Raw genomic sequence first — 16,890 nt, 5'->3', positions numbered from 1 at the left:
CGTGGTGACGTGTCCCTCCCTGTCTCTGCAGGCCCAGAGGAAGCAGCTGTGGGTGGCCCTCATTGAGAAGGCGCTGGCCAAGCTGCACGGTTCGTACTTCGCCCTCCAGGCTGGGCGTGCCATCGAGGGCCTGGCCACACTCACAGGGGCCCCCTGCGAGAGCCTGATGCTGCAGGTCAGCTCCACTAACCCTCGTGAGGAGCCCATTGACACTGACCTCATCTGGGCCAAAATGCTGAGTTCTAAGGAGGCTGGGTAAGACGAGGCTGGAGAGGGGGGTGAGGGGGAACATTCTTTTTCTTCAGAGGCTCAGGAGAGGGGTTACTGCATTAGCTGGGGTGGAGTCCACCCCCTTGCCATTCTTCTGGAGCACTGGTGGAGCTCCCACTCAAAGCTCTAAGAAATTATTTCTCCTGTGAGTAATTCTCATATGAAATTAAGAGCCTGGTGAACTTCCCTGCGTGTCACTGTTGTCTTGCCGGAGTTAGGAAGTGGCACTGAGTCTGCTTGCTTTGCTTTGAGCTTTTCTGTTGTGTGAATGCTTGACCCTGCCTGTGTGTCCCACCCATATGTGACATCTTTGCTAATGACATCTGGCTCGTGCTGGTCTAGAGGGAGCACAGCCAAAGCAGAGACCTCCTGCTCATCACTTGGGCAGGAGGGCAGCTGAGTTGGCTGAAGGCTGGGGTATGGGGCCACATGGGTGCATAGCTCCCAGCACCTGGTGTCCTTCTAAATCTGACTGGGGCAGACCTCCCGCCCCAAACAGTGTCCTCACCCCTGCCAGCTTGTTTAGCTAGTGGACCACTTGTCTTTCTCCGTGGTTTTCTGCCGGCCAGCAGAAGTGGGCAGGACGTCAGGGCCTGGCAGAAATTGGGGGAGGTTTGGGGCAAAGCTCCCCAGTGCAAAGCAGCTCTCCTTGGAGCCTGGGCTCAGCATGCATGTGGGCAAGGGGAGGGAGCTCTGGCCAGCGGGGCTGGGCACTGCCTGGGGAGTGTTATTGATCCCAACAGTGTTGTTGAAGAGAGGGAGCATCCAGGAGCCTCCTGAGAGGAAGCTGTCCCATGGCTTAAGTGATAGGGATGAGCTTCCCCCCAGGCCAGGCCTGGCAGGAGCCTGAGGATTTGCTGTCCCCATGCAGGTTCCTCATGGGCGCGTCCTGTGGCGGAGGCAACATGAAGGTGGATGATGTGGCCTACGAGAGCATGGGGCTGCGGCCCCGGCACGCCTACTCCATCCTGGACGTGCGGGATGTCCAGGGCTTCAGGTGAGCTGGGGCTGGAGCCTGCCGTGGCACTGCAGCTGCTCCTGCCAGCAGACCCAGCAGAAACCCTGAGGGTGTATAACTGAGGGCATGCTGGACAGGACCCCAAAACACTTGGGACGTTTTGGTGTCCCATCCTCATGGCAAGAATGACACCACCCTAGGGTGTCACTTAAATGCTGTTGTCATACAAGCTGTCCTTGTCTGGTGCTGGCTCCATGTCCAAGGGTAGAATGTTTCACCTGGTCTCACAAGATACAGAGGACTGAGTTGAGCTCTTACTTCAGTGAGGTGCTCAGAGCATATTGCTTACCTTTGAGTGGAGGGGGACAGAAATGGGTGCCACCCTGACAGCTGGGCTGCTGTAGGAAGCTGTATTTTCAGCCATTTCACTCAGCAACCTCTCCCTGGCTGACCCCCTTTGGGCAGGGAAGGGCAGGTGCGGGCCACAGTGTGGGTCACACATTAGTTCTGAGATGCTGTCAGGGTTTTGAAAGGCAGGAGTGATGATGAGGTGGGGGGCAGGCTGGGTCTCCTCTCTCTCTCCTGGGTCTCTGACACTTTCCCCTTCCCCCAGGTTACTGCGTCTCCGGAATCCCTGGGGCCGCTTCTCCTGGAATGGCAGCTGGTCGGACGAGTGGCCGCACTGGCCGCTGCCCCTGCGCCATGACCTGATGCCCCACGGCAGCAGCGAGGGCGTCTTCTGGATGGAGTACAGCGACTTCATCAAGTATGGCACTGCCACAGGCAGGGCTGTGGGGCAGGGAACAGGGCAGGGATGGAAAAGGGGACATGGGGTCACAGTGGGGCAGGCGGGACTGGTCATCCCTAGGGAATGTGAGTGTCCTGCAGCATGCAGTGTGCCCTATGGGGACTGAGCCCAGCTTCCCCACAGGTATTTCGACTCTGTGGATATCTGCAAGCTCCATTCAGACTGGCACGAGGTGCGTGTGCAGGGCATGTTCCCCAACAAGGCCAACGGGCCAGTGACGGTTACATCGCTGACGGTGTTGGAGCGTGCAGCTCTGGAATTTGCTCTCTTCCAGGAGGGCAGCAGGTGAGCTGGGCAGGGCAGCAAAACTGGGGGGGCTCACCTTGCAGAAAAAGAGGCTCAAAGGGGACCTTCTGGCTCTGCACTACTCCCTGACCAGAGGATGCAGCCAGGTGGGAGTCAGGGTCTGCTTTCAGACAGGACAAGTTGCACCAGGAGATGTTTAGATGGGATATTGGGGAAAACTGAAAGGGTGGTCAGGCCCTGGCACAGGCTGCCCAGGGCAGTGATGGAGTCACCATCCCTGAAAAGATTTAAAAACCTTACAGATGTGGCACTTGGGGACGTGGGTTAGTGGTGACCTTGGCAGTGCTGCCTTAATGGTTGGACGTGATGATCTTAGAGGACTTTGCCAGCATTAATGATTCCATAATTCTATGATTCTGTGGGCCCAGGAGAAATCCAAACACATTGGCATCTCACCACATGGCATCCCCCAGGGTCACAGAGCTCAGGGCCTCCATCACTATCTCTCCAAATCTTGGGAACAGCTCATGTTTTCCTGGAACCCAGCTCCTGAATGCGGGGCTGGTTCCTGGGGCTGAATATTTGGGGCAGTGGAATAGCTCTTCCCTGAACCTGCTCTTTGTCCTGGGTGACATGTGATCCTTCCTTCCTTCCTGACACAGGAGGTCAGACACAGTGGACAGCCACTTGCTGGACCTGTGCATCATGGTTTTCCGGGCCACCTTCACCAGTGGGAACAAGCTGAGCCTGGGCCGGCTGATGGCCCACAGCAAACGAGCCGTCAAGAAGTTTGTCAACTGCGATGTGATGCTGGAGCCGGGCGAATACGCCGTCGTGTGCTGTGCCTTCAACCACTGGAGCGCTGCCCTGGCTGGCCCTGCTGCCCAGGGTGAGGGTGTGGAGGGGCCGTGGGGTAGGGAGAGGTGCCAAAGCCCTTGGTCCTCATCATGGAGACTTTTTTGAGGATGGAGGTTGCCGGTTGCATGTTGTATATTTGTCAACCCAACACAGCACCATGCTCTTGGGGACTGTGGGCTTGGTGACAGTTACCTGATCCCCCTTCCTCTGGGTGTCTCTGCAGCTTCCAGTCCCACCAGCAGCAGACCAGCCACTGATTATTCCAGCTACATCCTGGCCATCTACAGCTCCCGCCTGGTGATGGTGGAGCAGGTGGAGGCACAGCCCACCACACTGGCAGATGCCATCATCCTGCTGACTGAGAACAAGGGCGAGCGCCATGAGGTGGGTGGGGGCTGCAGTGGGGAGGGGGGTGATGCTACCAGAGGGAGCCTGGACCTGTGGGGTCCTCAGGCAGGGGTTGGGCAGCCAGCTCTGGCTGCCCCCCCTGAGTGTCCACTCCCTTTGCTCCTTGGAGCAGTGTGTGGCACCCCAGCAGATGGGCAGCCCTTTGCTAGAGTGGAAAATGTCAGTGCAGGGGTTTTGATTCGGGGATGGGGCGTCCAGAGGCTTCATCCCCTTCCATGCTGTCTGCTCCAGGGCCGTGAGGGGATGACCTGCTACTACCTGACCCATGGCTGGGCAGGGCTCATCGTGGTGGTGGAGAACCGGCACCCCAAGTCCTACCTGCACGTTCAGTGCGACTGCACCGACAGCTTCAACGTGGTGTCCACACGTGGCAGCCTCAAGACACAGGACAGCGTCCCGCCCCTGCACAGGTCTGGGGTAGGCAGGGGTGGGTCACGGGGGCTGCCATGAGGCTGGCAGGAGGCTGGGAGAAAAGCAGAGCCAGGGCTGGCAGGGAGGCACAGACAGGGTGGGACTGTCAGGACAGAGGTGGGATTGCCGGGACAGAGGTGGGGTTGCCAGGACAGGGATGGGATTCTTATGGCAGAGGTGGGATTGCTGGGGCAGAGGTGGGATTGCTGGAGTAGAGGCTGCTGCCCTGAGCCCGTGGCTCTCTCCACAGGCAGGTGTTGGTGATCCTATCCCAGCTGGAGGGTAACGCCGGCTTCTCCATCACGCACCGCCTGGCACACCGCAAAGCCACCCAGGCCTTCCTCAATGACTGGATGCTGACGAAGGGCACCCACAACCCGCTGCTCACGCCCGAGGTCGCTGGGCTGCACGGCCCCCGGCCCCTATGACAAAGAGCCTCCCCCTCCCCGCCCCGCTGCCCCGTTCCTGTCACCGAGCCTCTGGGCCAGGGTGCCCCCCCGAGCCACCAGCGCTGACGCGTGGGGCAGAGCCCGAGTGGCACCTCCAGCACTTTGCCCCACGCCGCGGGGCCAGGGCGAGTTCTCAGGGCCGGCACCAGCCCTGTTCGCTGCCCCCCGCCCTGGCACCGCTGCCCCCCACGCACTTTACGAGGAGCAGTTGGGGGCACGGGGCCATCTCAGGATCCCACCTGCCCCGTACCTGTGCTGGGCCTGGTGCCCTCTGCCCGCCCCAGGGGCTGTGGGAGAGGAAGGGGCTGGAGGTTGCTGTCAAGACCCTTCCCAGGCACCACGCTCAGGACTCTGCCCCTTCCCGTGGCGCCAGAGCACTGGCGCTGCAAAAAGAAGAATATACCTCTGATGTCTGTCCGTCTGTGTGACCTTCCGTCTGTCCCCGGGCCCTTCCCACTGTCTTGTTGGCCCCTTTGTCTGCTGCCAGGACCAGCGTGGTGCTGAGGTTGGGCTGGGGGGTGCCAGGATCATGGTGCCACCCATGCCGGGGTGCCCCCCACCCATGCTGAGCGCCGGGGCTGGGGGGGAGAGGGCACAGGGTTGTTGCAGATAGCTGCTGCTGAGGGGGTTTTGCTGTAATTGGGGTGAAACTCCGAAGTCTCACCTCCTCCTCCGCTCCGGGTGGGGATCAAGGCCTCGGGGTGCTGCTGGCACCGGGGGCTGTGGCACCGGGGCCCCTCTCCCTGTCACACAAGTGTTACTATGCAAAGGCGGCCGGTGGGAGCAGTGCCTGGAGAGAAGCCATGGCCCCAGCTGGGCTCAGCCCCCAGCACTGCCTTGTGGGCTCCCCCCGTGCCCCATGGAGGGAGTGTGGGCAGCAGGTACAGACCTGGGGTCGGGGAGCAGTTCCCTGGAGTTACCACGAGTCCATGTGCTGGGGAGGGGCTGGTTTGGGGGGGAAGCAGAGAGACCCCTCCTCCAGAGCCCGAGTGCTGTGGGAGGCAGTGAGCACAAGTCGAGGGCTGCACCTCAGGGTGCTGCTGGCCCTGTGGGTGCTCCGAGGTGGGGGCTGATCCTGGGGGGAGCTCCACCCCATGTTTTCAGGGCATCGTGGCTCTCTGACTTGACCTGTGTGTGTGTGTGTGTGTATGTGTGTGTGTGTGTGCTTTTGGGTCTCCCATATGTACCATTTCCTTCCTGAGCTGTGTGGACTTACAGCTGAGGGGGGTGATGGGTAATGCTGGACCCTGTTCTGGCAGAGACCTTGCTGGGGTGTCCTACACCCCAAATCCTGAACCCCAAGCCCTGCACCAGCGGCTGGGCTGGGCATGGGTGCAGGAGGTTCTGCCCGACCTGTCCCCTCTGTGTCCCCCGGGCACTGAGGGGTGGTAGGGGGGGTGGGCTGCTCTGGCACCCTCCCAGCCCCGCCAGCCGAGGCTGCTGAGCCAAACTCTGTCTGTATTTCTGTTTGTTGATCTGTTTTCTCTCTTTCCAGCTCCTTCCTCCTTGGGATGATTTGTCCTTCACTTTTTTTTCTCCTCTCTCTCTGTCTTTCTGAGCTGTGAATATTTTTAACCCTGTAAATACTGTCCAGCTCTTCAGAATCATAGGATATTTTATCAATTGTAAATCAGATCAGTAATCCCTGTATGATATGAATTATCCATGGGTGGTTTTCAAACTCAGGTTCTGATGGACCAAATAAAGTTTTGTTTTTTACGGAAGCTCCCTGGTTTTGCTGTGGAAGAGACAAAAGGGATGAGCGGGCTGGTTTGGGGGTCAAAGCAATGGGTCTTGAAGGCATTTCCGTGGAGCAGTGACAGTCGGTGCTGGGGGGAGAGCTGAGCACCAAAAAAAGGGTAATTCGAAGTTGTTTAGCTGCACTTTGGGGTGTGGGAGCGCATAAAAGGGCTGAAATAAAGCAAAACAAAAGCCAAATCCCGAAATTCCCATAAAATGCCCCGTGTTCTCTCGCAGGGCCGAGCAGGGCTGTGCCGTGGCCGGGAGAGGGCACCCACCATCCGCCTGGATGCTCTCCCGCTCCTGCCTCAGTTTCCCCACCCGTTCCGTGCCGGGCAGCGCGATGGCCGTGCCCGCTGCATGCCCGGCCCCGTGGCCAGGCTGGGGATACAGGAGCCGCTCTCCCTCCTCGCAGCACCCAGGGCAGCGCCCTGCTCCCCGCCGTGCCTTTGTCCGGCGGCGGCGCCGCCTGGCGCGGCGAGAACTTTCCGGCTGAGCGGAGGCGGCCGGCTGCCAGCCCGCTCTCGCCCGGGGTGGGCACCTTGAGACCAGTAGGGAGAGACAGAAGGAGAGGATTTCGGTCTTTCTTACAGCAACTTGTAATAGATTTTTCCGGGCGAAACATCTTTGCATTCAGAAGGCCCTGTCACAAGCCATCAGCCTCAGCCGGGGAGAAACAGATGGAGAGTTAATTTTGGCGGGGAGGGCACTGCCACGCTGCCTCCTCTCCCTCAGTCTGTTCAGGGAGAGAGAGGAGCCGGGTTTAACCCTGGCGGCAGTGCAGCCCCTCGCTGCTGCCTCCTGGCCATCCCAGGGGGTCGTGGGGCCACCACGGGTCCCTCCGCCCCGCTCAGTGCTGCTCAGTGCCAAGGACACGCCGGGACATCTCAGAGCAGTGACCTGGTGGTGGCTCTTGTCCTGATGGCCAGCCCAGGTGGGTGATCGTGTCCTGCCTTGCCACGGCCACGGCTCCACGTCCTGGTGAGCCTCGTGCCTGCCAACGCGCCAGGAGGAAATCCTGCCATGCCGGGAGCTCGGCACAGCAGTGTCCGGTGCAGCCGGGGACACTCGGGTGGGCTGGTGTCCTTTTCCCAGGAGAAGGCATGTGACTGGCAGTGGAGGACATTTTGGGAGCCCTCAGAGCACCCCCAACATCATGGACCGGGCTGAGAGCTGCAGTGTAGCCATGGAAGGGGTGGAGGTGAAATCAAACTATGATTGTGCCCAATTTCCAAGGGCTGAGGCAGCATTAACTGCTTTATAATTACAAATAATTGTGTGGCAAAAGATAAAATTGTGTTTGACACATCAGCTGTGGAGGAGGGTGTTGCTTCATCAGGAAATTTGTCATCCCTTGGCTCTGTCAGTCTTAAGCCTGAGGTCTGAAGGAGGAGATGGGGGTGGGCAGAGGGAGCAGCAGGCCAAGGGAAGGATGGACGGAAGGGAAGGCTCGATGGAAGGGAAGGATGGACAGCAGGACACTCTGGAGGAGGAGTGCTGTGGCACCGAGCCGTGTGAAGAGCAGAGGCACAGGTGTGACAGCTGAGGCAGGGAGCAGGCAGGGTCTGTCCCACTGCCCTGGCATGGCTGTGGCATCTCACCCAAGAGGCTGTGACTGCAAAAACGACAGCACAACTCACCCCAGGGGTGTCCACACACCAGCTGATCTGGTGGGACAGCGTGAGCCGGGCAGGTTGCCAGGGCAGTGTGAGCCCACCCCACTGCTGCTGCCGTCCTGCTGGTCCCCTCCACCCACAGGGCTGGTGCTGCTCCCCCCGGGCACTCACGAGGATGCTGGGGCAGATGAAGGTGAAGGGAGGTAAGGCCCTGGCACAGGGTGCCCAGAGAAGCTGTGGCTGCCCCTGGATCCCTGGCAGTGTCCAAGGCCAGGCTGGATGAGGCTTGAAGCAGTCTGGGGTGGTGGAAGGTGTCTCTGCCCATGGCAGGGGGTGGAGAGGGATGGGCTTTAATGTCCCTTCCATCCCACACCAGTCGGGATTCTCTGAGGCAGTCACCGTCTCATCACCACCCCTTGACCTGCTGAGCCCGGGGAAGTCTCTCCCAGGGCAGAGGTGGGAATGTGGGTCCTCGCTGTGGGGTCCAGCCGGGCTCTGGCCGCCCGTCAGGCCCTGGCACCGCCGGGACCCCGTGGCAGCTCGGGGAGGGGGCACGTCAGGGAGCGAGGGCTCGAGCGCTCTCTGTGATTCACTCTGACTATAATGGGAGCTGCTGGTGAATATTTTATGGCTCCCACAGGGCAGATAGAACATATTGTGCATTTTACGCCACAAATCTCCGCCTGGAGACAGAGGGAAGCTTAAAAAAAGCAGCACCAGCTCTGCGCCGGGTTGATGGGGGCAGAGCTGCAGCACCGGTGCCAGCGCGAGCATTGCAAGGGAATTGTCGCCCACCACTGTCACCCTCCTCGGGGGTGCCGCCGGGTGCCCTGAGCCCAGCAGCGGCCCGGGCGCGGGGGATGCTCCGCCGCCGCAGGACCGGGCTGCGGTGGGTTGCTGCGGCGGCTGCGGCCGCTGCCCCAGGCCAGGCCTGGCAGCTCTGCGGCTCTGCGGCGCAGGCGAAGTGCTTTGCCCGGGGCTGAGCCCTGCAGGAGGGTCCCTGCCTGCGCCCCGGCCTGCCTTCCCCTTCGTCAATAATGCAGCCGCTGCCCCGGGCGCCCGCCGACGCTGCCCGCAATAATGGATCGGGATGCGAGAGGCCCCCTCCTCATCCTCCGCTGCGTCCCGCTCTCTGCCAGGAGCCGCCGAGCCACGGAGCCTTCACCTTCACCGGCACCAGCCGCCGCTACTGCCCAGCCGGCAGGCTCAGGGACGGGGGATCCTCGCAGCAGCCCCAGCTCCAGCCCGGCAACCCGGGGGGAGCGGGTTCCGCTGAGGCCGGAGATCCCGGCTGGGCTCACTCAGGAGGGACCCAGGGCACGGTCACCACCGGCACCGTGTGCCAGGAGGGGGTCTCAGGCTGGGACCCCCAGCCTTGCTGAAGGGCCGTGTGGGCACGGGTGAACTCCGGGTCCCAGGGTGCTTATCCTGTTCCCTTCGAGCACACTCCAGTGCCAGTCAGAGAAACATTACGGATCCTGCAGCTGCCTGCACCCACCTGGGCTGGGCTGGAGCGGGGGGAGGTACCTCGGACCACAGCAGCAGCGGGAAAGAGGAGGAGGATGCAGGCACAGGCATCAGTGGGTCAGAGCCAGCCCGTGGGTGCCGCTGTAGGTGGTGAGCGGCTCCTTATCCTCCCACCCCGGAGAGCCCCATCTCTCAGTGGGATGAGGACCTGGTGCTTGGGATAAGATTCTTCCTCCTTCAGACAGGGGAGAAACCCCCCGAGATCTGGGTCAGGCCCAGACTGCCTCGAGAGCAGTCCCCATCCCCAGACACGGCCGTGCAGGCTGCGAGGGCACACCACCGGAGAGAGCCAGCCTGTGCCCCGGCGGCATCACGGACCCTCCACTTCCCAGGTCCCCCGCTCTGATGGGTGAGCAGAGGCCCCCAGCATCCTCCCACTTCCCGATGGGGGCACGGCAGAGCTGCAGAGGGCAGGAGTGGAGCTGGTGCTCACCTGGGGGGTCACGGTGGCACACGGCCGGGTGGCTTCACAGCAGAGCTGCCACGGCATCCTAGGGCGCCACACTGTCCCTTGGCTGGGTTTCCCCAGAGACGAGGTTCAGGGGCCACCCAGACAGACGTGAGGAAGGAGAAGACCTTGCAGGGATGAGGAGGAAGACCCCATCCCCGGACGACTCCTCTCTTCCTTCTCCTCCCGGGCTCCATCCGCGGGGCCGCGCAGGGTCCGGGCCGGCACAGCTGGAGCCGCCCGGCCGGGCTGTCACGGGCTGGGCTATCGAATCTGAAAGCAATTAAAGCCATCACCAGCGCTCGCTCGGGGCTGGCTCCAGGCTGCAGGGAACCTGCCACAACAGATCATGTGCTCGATGCTGCTGGCCCGAGGACCTGATCCCACCCGCGCCCCGACACGCACCGGAGCCAGCCCCGCGCGGGGGAGGACGGGCCCGGCCGGTGTGCGGCCACCGAGAGGAGCCACAAGGTAGCCCCGGCAGCCACCAGGCTCCTGTTTCCTCTCCGTGGGCTTCTGCTGTCCAGGGGCTCGGCCACCAGCTTTGGCCACGGCCGCTTGCGGTGACGAGGAGCCGGCGGTGCTGCGGTGGCTCAGGGGGTCTCCGTGGGTCCGGGGAAGGTTCGCACCCTGCCGCTCTCCCAGGGGCACACTGGGGCTGGGGTGGGCACAGCTGGCAGCTGCCTGCACCCGTGGATTTTCCCGGCAGAGTGGCCATAGCTCGTGCCCCACGGCTTGTCCCACATGGTGACAATGGGGACAGCCCCAGCAGAGCCCGATGTCGGCAGCTGCCTGCAGCAGGCTGGGTGACAGAGGGGGGCTGGGAGGGGCAGCACCCCTCTATCGGGGGGTGTGGAAGGGGCTCTCGCCAAGCCCCTTTCACCCCATCATTCCTTTTCCCGATGGAGAACGGTGCCAGGAGCCCCTGCTCTCCCCTCCACCCCACCCCACTCCCCCCAATTTTGGGGAATCTGCGGCCGCCTGCCGCCCTCCCACGGCTCGGCCTGATCCAGCCTTCCAGGAGCATCTCCCGGGGCTAAACCCATCCCGGTGCTCCCGGCGGGGCGCGGCGGGGCGGGGGGTCCCCCCTCCTCGGGCACCGCACAGTTAAGCAGAAGTTTGCTGGTACGGAAGTTGCACATTGTCTTGAGGCACATTTTCTGTTTTTTCACTTGTGAAATATTTCTGTCAGAACCAGTTAATGTACAAATTAGCAGCGGTGGTCTCTCTTACGTCTTCTGACTCACTAATTTGACAGGGGGTGTTTCAGTGGCGGAGCTCGCTCTTGACAGGCAAACGGGAGGTCAGGGACCCGCAGGGGGAGGAGGCACCGAGCCGCAGCTTCCCGGGGGTCTTCTCCTTCCCAGCCCACCCCACCGCTCCCGTTCACTCAGCCCTGGCTGGAGCAGTTAGGGCTCGGGTTTGGTGTTTTCTCCCCTCAAACAAAAATTTCCCCAAAAAAGGGCTTTTGGGGTAGGTGGGAGGATTATGCTTTTGGCGTCCCACAGGCAAAGGGATCCAGCATGAGGAGGGAACACAGACATGGAAAGGGTTCCCTGCACCACCACGGCCACATCCTTCAACTCCTCCAGCCCGGGAATTCAACTGCATTTCAGGACACCCCCCACGCCCTCGAGAGCCCCCATCTTCCTCCTGCCATTAGAGAGGAACTAATTGATGCTCCTATTCTCTGTGTGCACCAAAATCCCTCCACCCCGGATGAACCAGGATGCAGAGCTCCCTTATACTGCTCCATCTGTATCCCTGGGGTATTGGTCAGAAGGGGGGCCAGCGCTGCTGGAGGGGCCGGCGGCAGCGGCTGTGGAGGGAGCAGAGGGCAGAGCTGGCCGTGCCCGGGGGATGCAGCCCCGGCGCTGAGCAATGCTCCGGCCCCTGGCGAGCAAGCTGTCCCTGGGCCAGGGGCTGGGGTGACAGATGGGCCCCGCGCAGTGCCCTGGGGTCAGTGCCTCTCAGGGCCCTCTGCTAAAAACCAGCAGCCTCTGCCCGTGCCACCCTCCCCTGGCATGCAGGCACTGCAGCCAGCTGGCCCAGGATGGAGCTGGATGGAGATGGGCACCTCCTGGAGCAGGGGAAGGAGCTCCATCCGTGGCTGCTGTCCCCGGCCCTGATGTACCTGCTTTGCAGCTGCCAGGGACTGGAAATGAGCCCAGGAAAGTGACCCTGGCTGTGGAAAGGGCAACCTCAGGGCACTCGGGTGCAGCCCTCTTCTTCTCATGTCCCCTCTTTCTACTGGTGTTTGCTGAGAGCTTTGTGAGGGTTGAGGTCTCCTGCTCACTGAATTTACTTCTAAAGAAATAACCTCTTCTGGATGCTGGTGTTACATCCTGTGACCAGCAGCCACCTGTGTCAAGCAGATCCCTGCAAAATCCTCCCTCTTCGGGTCAAGCAGGGTACCTGGGTGGCCAGATTTGGTATTTTATCCCGAGGACTTCTGAGCTGAGGTCTCAAACCAGCCCGACCACGGTCCCCACCTCCTACAAGACTCAGGTCTCTTTTCAGAGATTCTGTACCCAAACTAGACCCCTCAGATGTTGCCCTGTACCAATGAGACACCGGCAATAGTAAGAAACCCGATTTTATATCCCACTGCATAGAAACACTGTCTCAGTCCAGCCTCTTCCAGGAGCCTCTCAGCAGCAGCAGCAGATCTGGAAAGGAACTGGAAACTCCTGCTTCCCCTTTCTCAGTGAAAAACGTAAGTTTGCTTTCCAGGGGTAAACCCGTGCCCAGGTGGCAGATGAACCAGTCTGTGGTGATGATAGCAAGGATGCCCAGTTGGTTCTCACACAGCCCTGCACCACAACATGGAGGGGATCAGGACCCTTGAAGAGCTCAGCTCCAGTATCGGACCTTCCTTGTCACAACAAGGCCAGGATCAGCAGGATTCAACCACCTGAGCACCTGCTGGCAGCTTCTTCCCCCTTCTTCCCACACCCAAGAAATCCCCACTGGCCATGAACTGGCATGGAAACCACCATGCTCCAACAGGGACAGCTGCCTGCTGCCTCTACCACTCCCTGGCTCACTTTTGTCAAGAGGATTTGGACAGAGGACTGGCTGGGAGGGAGCTTCAGAGTGAGGCAGCAGCTTTCCCTCTCAGCCAGATCCTGGCCACCCTGGGGCCACTTGAGAGACCACATCATGCCAGGGTGACAGTGCAGTGTAGACTCTCCAAGAGCAGAGTTAGATTGGATAGAGGAGAAAAAAATCATCCCTCTGGGGGCGGTGAAGCCCTGGCACAGGGTGCCCAGAGAAGCTGTGGCTGCCCCATCCTTGGGACACTTGGAGCAGCCTGGGATAGTGGAAGGTGTTCCTGCTCGCGGCAGGGGTGGAATGATCTCCTCAATGATCTTTGAGATCCTTTCCACCCCAAACCATTCCAGGACCCTACAAATGGGTGCCCAGGACACACACCCTGGCTCAGGGAGGGCTCTGCACAAGACTTGTGGTGGCTTCTAGGGGCTGCCTGGGAGCTCCAGTGGGGAATAACCCACATTCAGGAGAGCCTGGTGTGGTTGGAAAGCAGAGATATCTCAGAGCTGATGGATAGCCCAGGGCTGCTGCAGAGACCTCCCCAAACCCGGCCCCTGCCAGGATGGGTGTCCGGCTCTGTCCAGGGTTCCTCAGGGCTCCTGCACCCCAAGGTGCTCCGAAGGCACCCATGGCAGCGCTCCTGGCACATCCAGCTCCCACCCCGGCAGGGCCGTGTCCAGCAGGGACAGGGAGCGGCACGGTGGCTGTGGCACCCCGCGGGCGCGGTCCCGGCACGGGGGGCTGCGGGAGCAGGGGGCTCCGAGCCCCGGCCCCGCCGCTGCCTGCCCGGGAGCCGCCGGATGCAGAGGCGGCCGGGGCGAAACAGCTCAGGCAGCACAAATCGACTGTGACAGCCCCAGAAAGGCTGAGCCCGGGGGTGCGGAAAAATACAAGTTAGTTTCCTTTTCCTTACCATATGCTCCCCTTCAGCTGTGGGCGGCACGATAATTACTGCCATCCACCATGCTGGTCTGGCTTGTCACACGGGCTGCCGCCTGCTCCGCGGCGAGGGCTGAGCCCGGCACCGCCTCCCCGGCCCCACGTGTGCGAGGCGCTGGGATCCGGCTTCCTCAGCCGCAGGTTTGGCTCTTCCCGGCACCAGGGACATCAGCCTGAAAGCAGCAAGGTGGGGGGAGAGATGCAGCCCCTCTCATCTCGGTTGTGTCACCTCCCTGCTGGCTTTGGTGTTAGTACCTCTGCTCCACCAGTGACCCCCGGCTACGCTGTAGCCAGAGGACACCTCTGTCCCTCTTCACAGGATGCTGCTGGGATTGTCCCGTGCTAGATCCCATGCCTGGGTGCCAGGAGAGCTCTGGGGACAGCCACTGCTTGGGCAGATCAGAAGACAAGGTCTGCGGGGCAGCCCAAAGGTCAGGGAGGGGGTAGGCTGTGAGCAGGGGCTTGGACCAGAACATCTCCAGCGGCCCTTCCAAGGAGTGCTGGGGCTCTGTGGGGATGCAGCTGGTGCCGTGCAGGGGGAGCACCATGGGTCGATGGATGTGCTGTCACCCTGGCATGTGCAGGGCACCAAACAGGGCACCCTTCTCCAGGGCACCCTTCTGTCCAGCAGGAGCAGGCTGGGGGCTGGCAGGGGGGCAGCTCTGGACAGCCCCCAGACCACGACGAGGTTCATAAAAATGGGATGGAGCTCTGCTACAGCCCCTGTACAAGCACCCATGGCTCTGTCCTCCAGAATGGTGTAGACCAGAAACCTTGAAGCATGGCTGGTTCCTGGTACCCTCAGAGATGTCTCTCTGGGTCAGGGACAGGTTTGACTTGGCCATCACTCTCTCTGGGCACGGGTCAAAGTGGTTCTTCATTTCCCAGTTAATGCCTGGCTTGAACACAAACTGCTTCAGTGTCTTCCTTTAGGAAGAGAAGGATGAAGTTGTGGCTGCCCCCGGATCTCTGTAACTGTTCAAGACCAGCCTGGACAGGGCTGGGAGGAACCTGATCAAGTGGAAAGTGTCCCTGTCCATGGCAGGAGGTGGAACGAGATGAGCTTTGAGGTCCCTTCCAAACTGTTACAAGATTCTTTGAGGGGCCTTGGCACACTGTCACATTTTGCAAGGCTTGTTTCTCACTGTGGACAACAGGACCTGGATGGGGACACGGTGCCAGAAATGAGTGTGGTCCTTCCAGATCACCAAAGCAGCCTCTTCCAGCCACAGGCTGTGCTTCCCATCACTGCAGCAGCTCCTTCTGGGGCTCCTCTGGTGCCAACAGCATCACAGCCCCAGTCCTGAGCCTCAGTCCTGAGCCCCATCCATCGTGTCTTTGGAGAGCACATGTCCTCAATCACCTGGCCCATGCCTCAGTTTCCCCATCCCATCAGATTCCCTGGCCACAGCAGAATCCCAAAGGAGATGGACAACTGCAGCCAAAACACTGGGAGATGCAACAGCTGAAAAACCAATCCATGCTCTGGCAACTTCCCCGGGATCTCCTTGGAGGCTGTGATGGGGAGCAGAATGGATCTGGCCCCTGGCTGAGCCGTCCTTTCCCAGGGTCCCCAGGGCTCAGACTTGCCGGGAATACACTTCGTAAAGCAAAATTTAGGAGATCTGAGGTGCCGCGGGCTCTGCATCTCCTGGACAGGTTACATGCAAGATGAACTTTCTCACACACCGAGAAGAGTTCTCACTCCCCTTCCACATCTGAAAAGGACGAAATCCCCAAAGCCCATCTCCCCGCGCTGCCCCATCCCTGGGAGCTCCCCGTGCCCGGCGGTGCCCGGCCACCCCTGGCTCTGCCCAGCCGGTTGAGTGAATCGCTGACTCTTTAACCGGTTCCGCGGCAAAGGACCTTAATCGAGTCACCGCGCCGGGGCTGGGAGCTGATGAGATGTGACAGCCGCCCGCACACCTCCCGAACGCGGCGCTCGGGGCCACGGCCAGCGCCGCACCCGCTGCCGGGGCTCTCGGGCACCCACCCGGGGAGGGCTGGGGGGCTGGGGGCCGAGGGGGGCTGGGGAATCCTTCGCCATCCCCCAAGCCACCCCTGACGTCACTGGAAGGCGGTTTAATATCCGTCAATCGCACGGAAAATCGCATGTTTGGCCCCAGAGCCCTCCTCCCCACGCTCCCCCCCAGCCGCCTGTCCTATTTTGAAGGGCTCATTTTCCCGGCGCTAATGAAAGCGACAGCCGTGCAGGGCTGGTATTTGCTGTTATCACTGAGAATATTAATGGTGCTGCTCGGCGTTAACTCTTTGAGAGGCCACTGAGCCCGGCCAGAGCAGAGCCCAGACCCCTCAGTACCACATCCAGGACTGGGGATGGGATGGGAACCGCACTTCCAAGCGGGTTTAACTGATTTAATCATTTTTGAGCCCCGGGGAGGGGATTGACCCAGCTGCCTCCTGCCGAAGGGGCTGAGGGAGCCGAGGTGAGGCTGACGGGATGCTGGTGGGTGCTGTTACCTGGAGCAGCAGCAAGGCTCAGGGCACAAGGGGAGGATGGGACCTCCCTGGGAGAAAAGCAGGTGCCAGAGGTCACCTGTCACAGCCAGGACGTGGGCAGGGAGAAGGGATGAGCTCACCTTGCACAGGAGGACTCTGGCAGTCTGAGCGTGTTCGTGTTTGGCTGGAGATGTTCATGGTTGACTGGAATGCAGAGTTCCCCGTGAGGGTTCGCAAACAGCTGTGTGCAGATGTTAAAGAACAAACACATCCCAGAAAACACCCTACAACACTCATGGCACAGAGATGAGCCTTTCAGCAGGGCCTCTTATTATAGGACGAAGGGTGATGGTTTTAAACTGAAAGAGGGGAGATTTAGGCAGGATATAAATAAGGTTTTTACAGTGAGGGTGGTAAGACCCTGGCACAGGTTGCCCCATGCCTGGAAGTGTTCAAGGCCAGGCTGGAGGGGGCTTGAAGGAGCCTGGTCCAGTAGAAGGTGTCCCTGCCCCTTGCAGGGAGGGGTGGAACTGGATGGACTTTAAAGATCCTTTCCAACCCAAACCTTTGTGTGGTTCTGTGATTCACATCCTCACTCCACTGGCCTCTCATTTGGTTTGAAGGCAACTCAGGTCACTGCCGTGCCAGTGCAGGTTCCGTGAGAAGTCCCCAAGCCACTGCCTCTCAGTGGCACCTCA

The 16,890-nt window shown here is 60.8% G+C and overlaps 1 protein-coding gene across 4 annotated transcripts in view; it reads left to right on the top strand.

The window, feature by feature from the left end:
* The window catches only part of CAPN15 (calpain 15), a 55,630-nt gene extending 49,498 nt beyond the window's left edge, over positions 1 to 6,132 (top strand). For all 4 annotated transcript variants that reach the window (XM_066330013.1, XM_066330009.1, XM_066330010.1 and 1 more), the window contains 8 exons: positions 32 to 255; positions 1,142 to 1,267; positions 1,842 to 1,994; positions 2,160 to 2,321; positions 2,945 to 3,171; positions 3,364 to 3,524; positions 3,780 to 3,958; positions 4,210 to 6,132. In XM_066330013.1, coding sequence (XP_066186110.1) covers positions 32 to 255; positions 1,142 to 1,267; positions 1,842 to 1,994; positions 2,160 to 2,321; positions 2,945 to 3,171; positions 3,364 to 3,524; positions 3,780 to 3,958; positions 4,210 to 4,387 — 1,410 coding nt within the window. In that variant the 3' untranslated portion in view covers positions 4,388 to 6,132. The remainder of the gene's footprint in view (positions 1 to 31; positions 256 to 1,141; positions 1,268 to 1,841; positions 1,995 to 2,159; positions 2,322 to 2,944; positions 3,172 to 3,363; positions 3,525 to 3,779; positions 3,959 to 4,209) is intronic.
* The last annotated feature ends 10,758 nt before the right edge of the window (positions 6,133 to 16,890 follow it).

This window comes from Sylvia atricapilla, chromosome 15 (genome assembly GCF_009819655.1).
Source record: "Sylvia atricapilla isolate bSylAtr1 chromosome 15, bSylAtr1.pri, whole genome shotgun sequence".
Classification (NCBI taxonomy): Eukaryota; Metazoa; Chordata; class Aves; order Passeriformes; family Sylviidae; genus Sylvia; species Sylvia atricapilla.
This window is presented reverse-complemented; position numbering and strand designations above follow the sequence as displayed.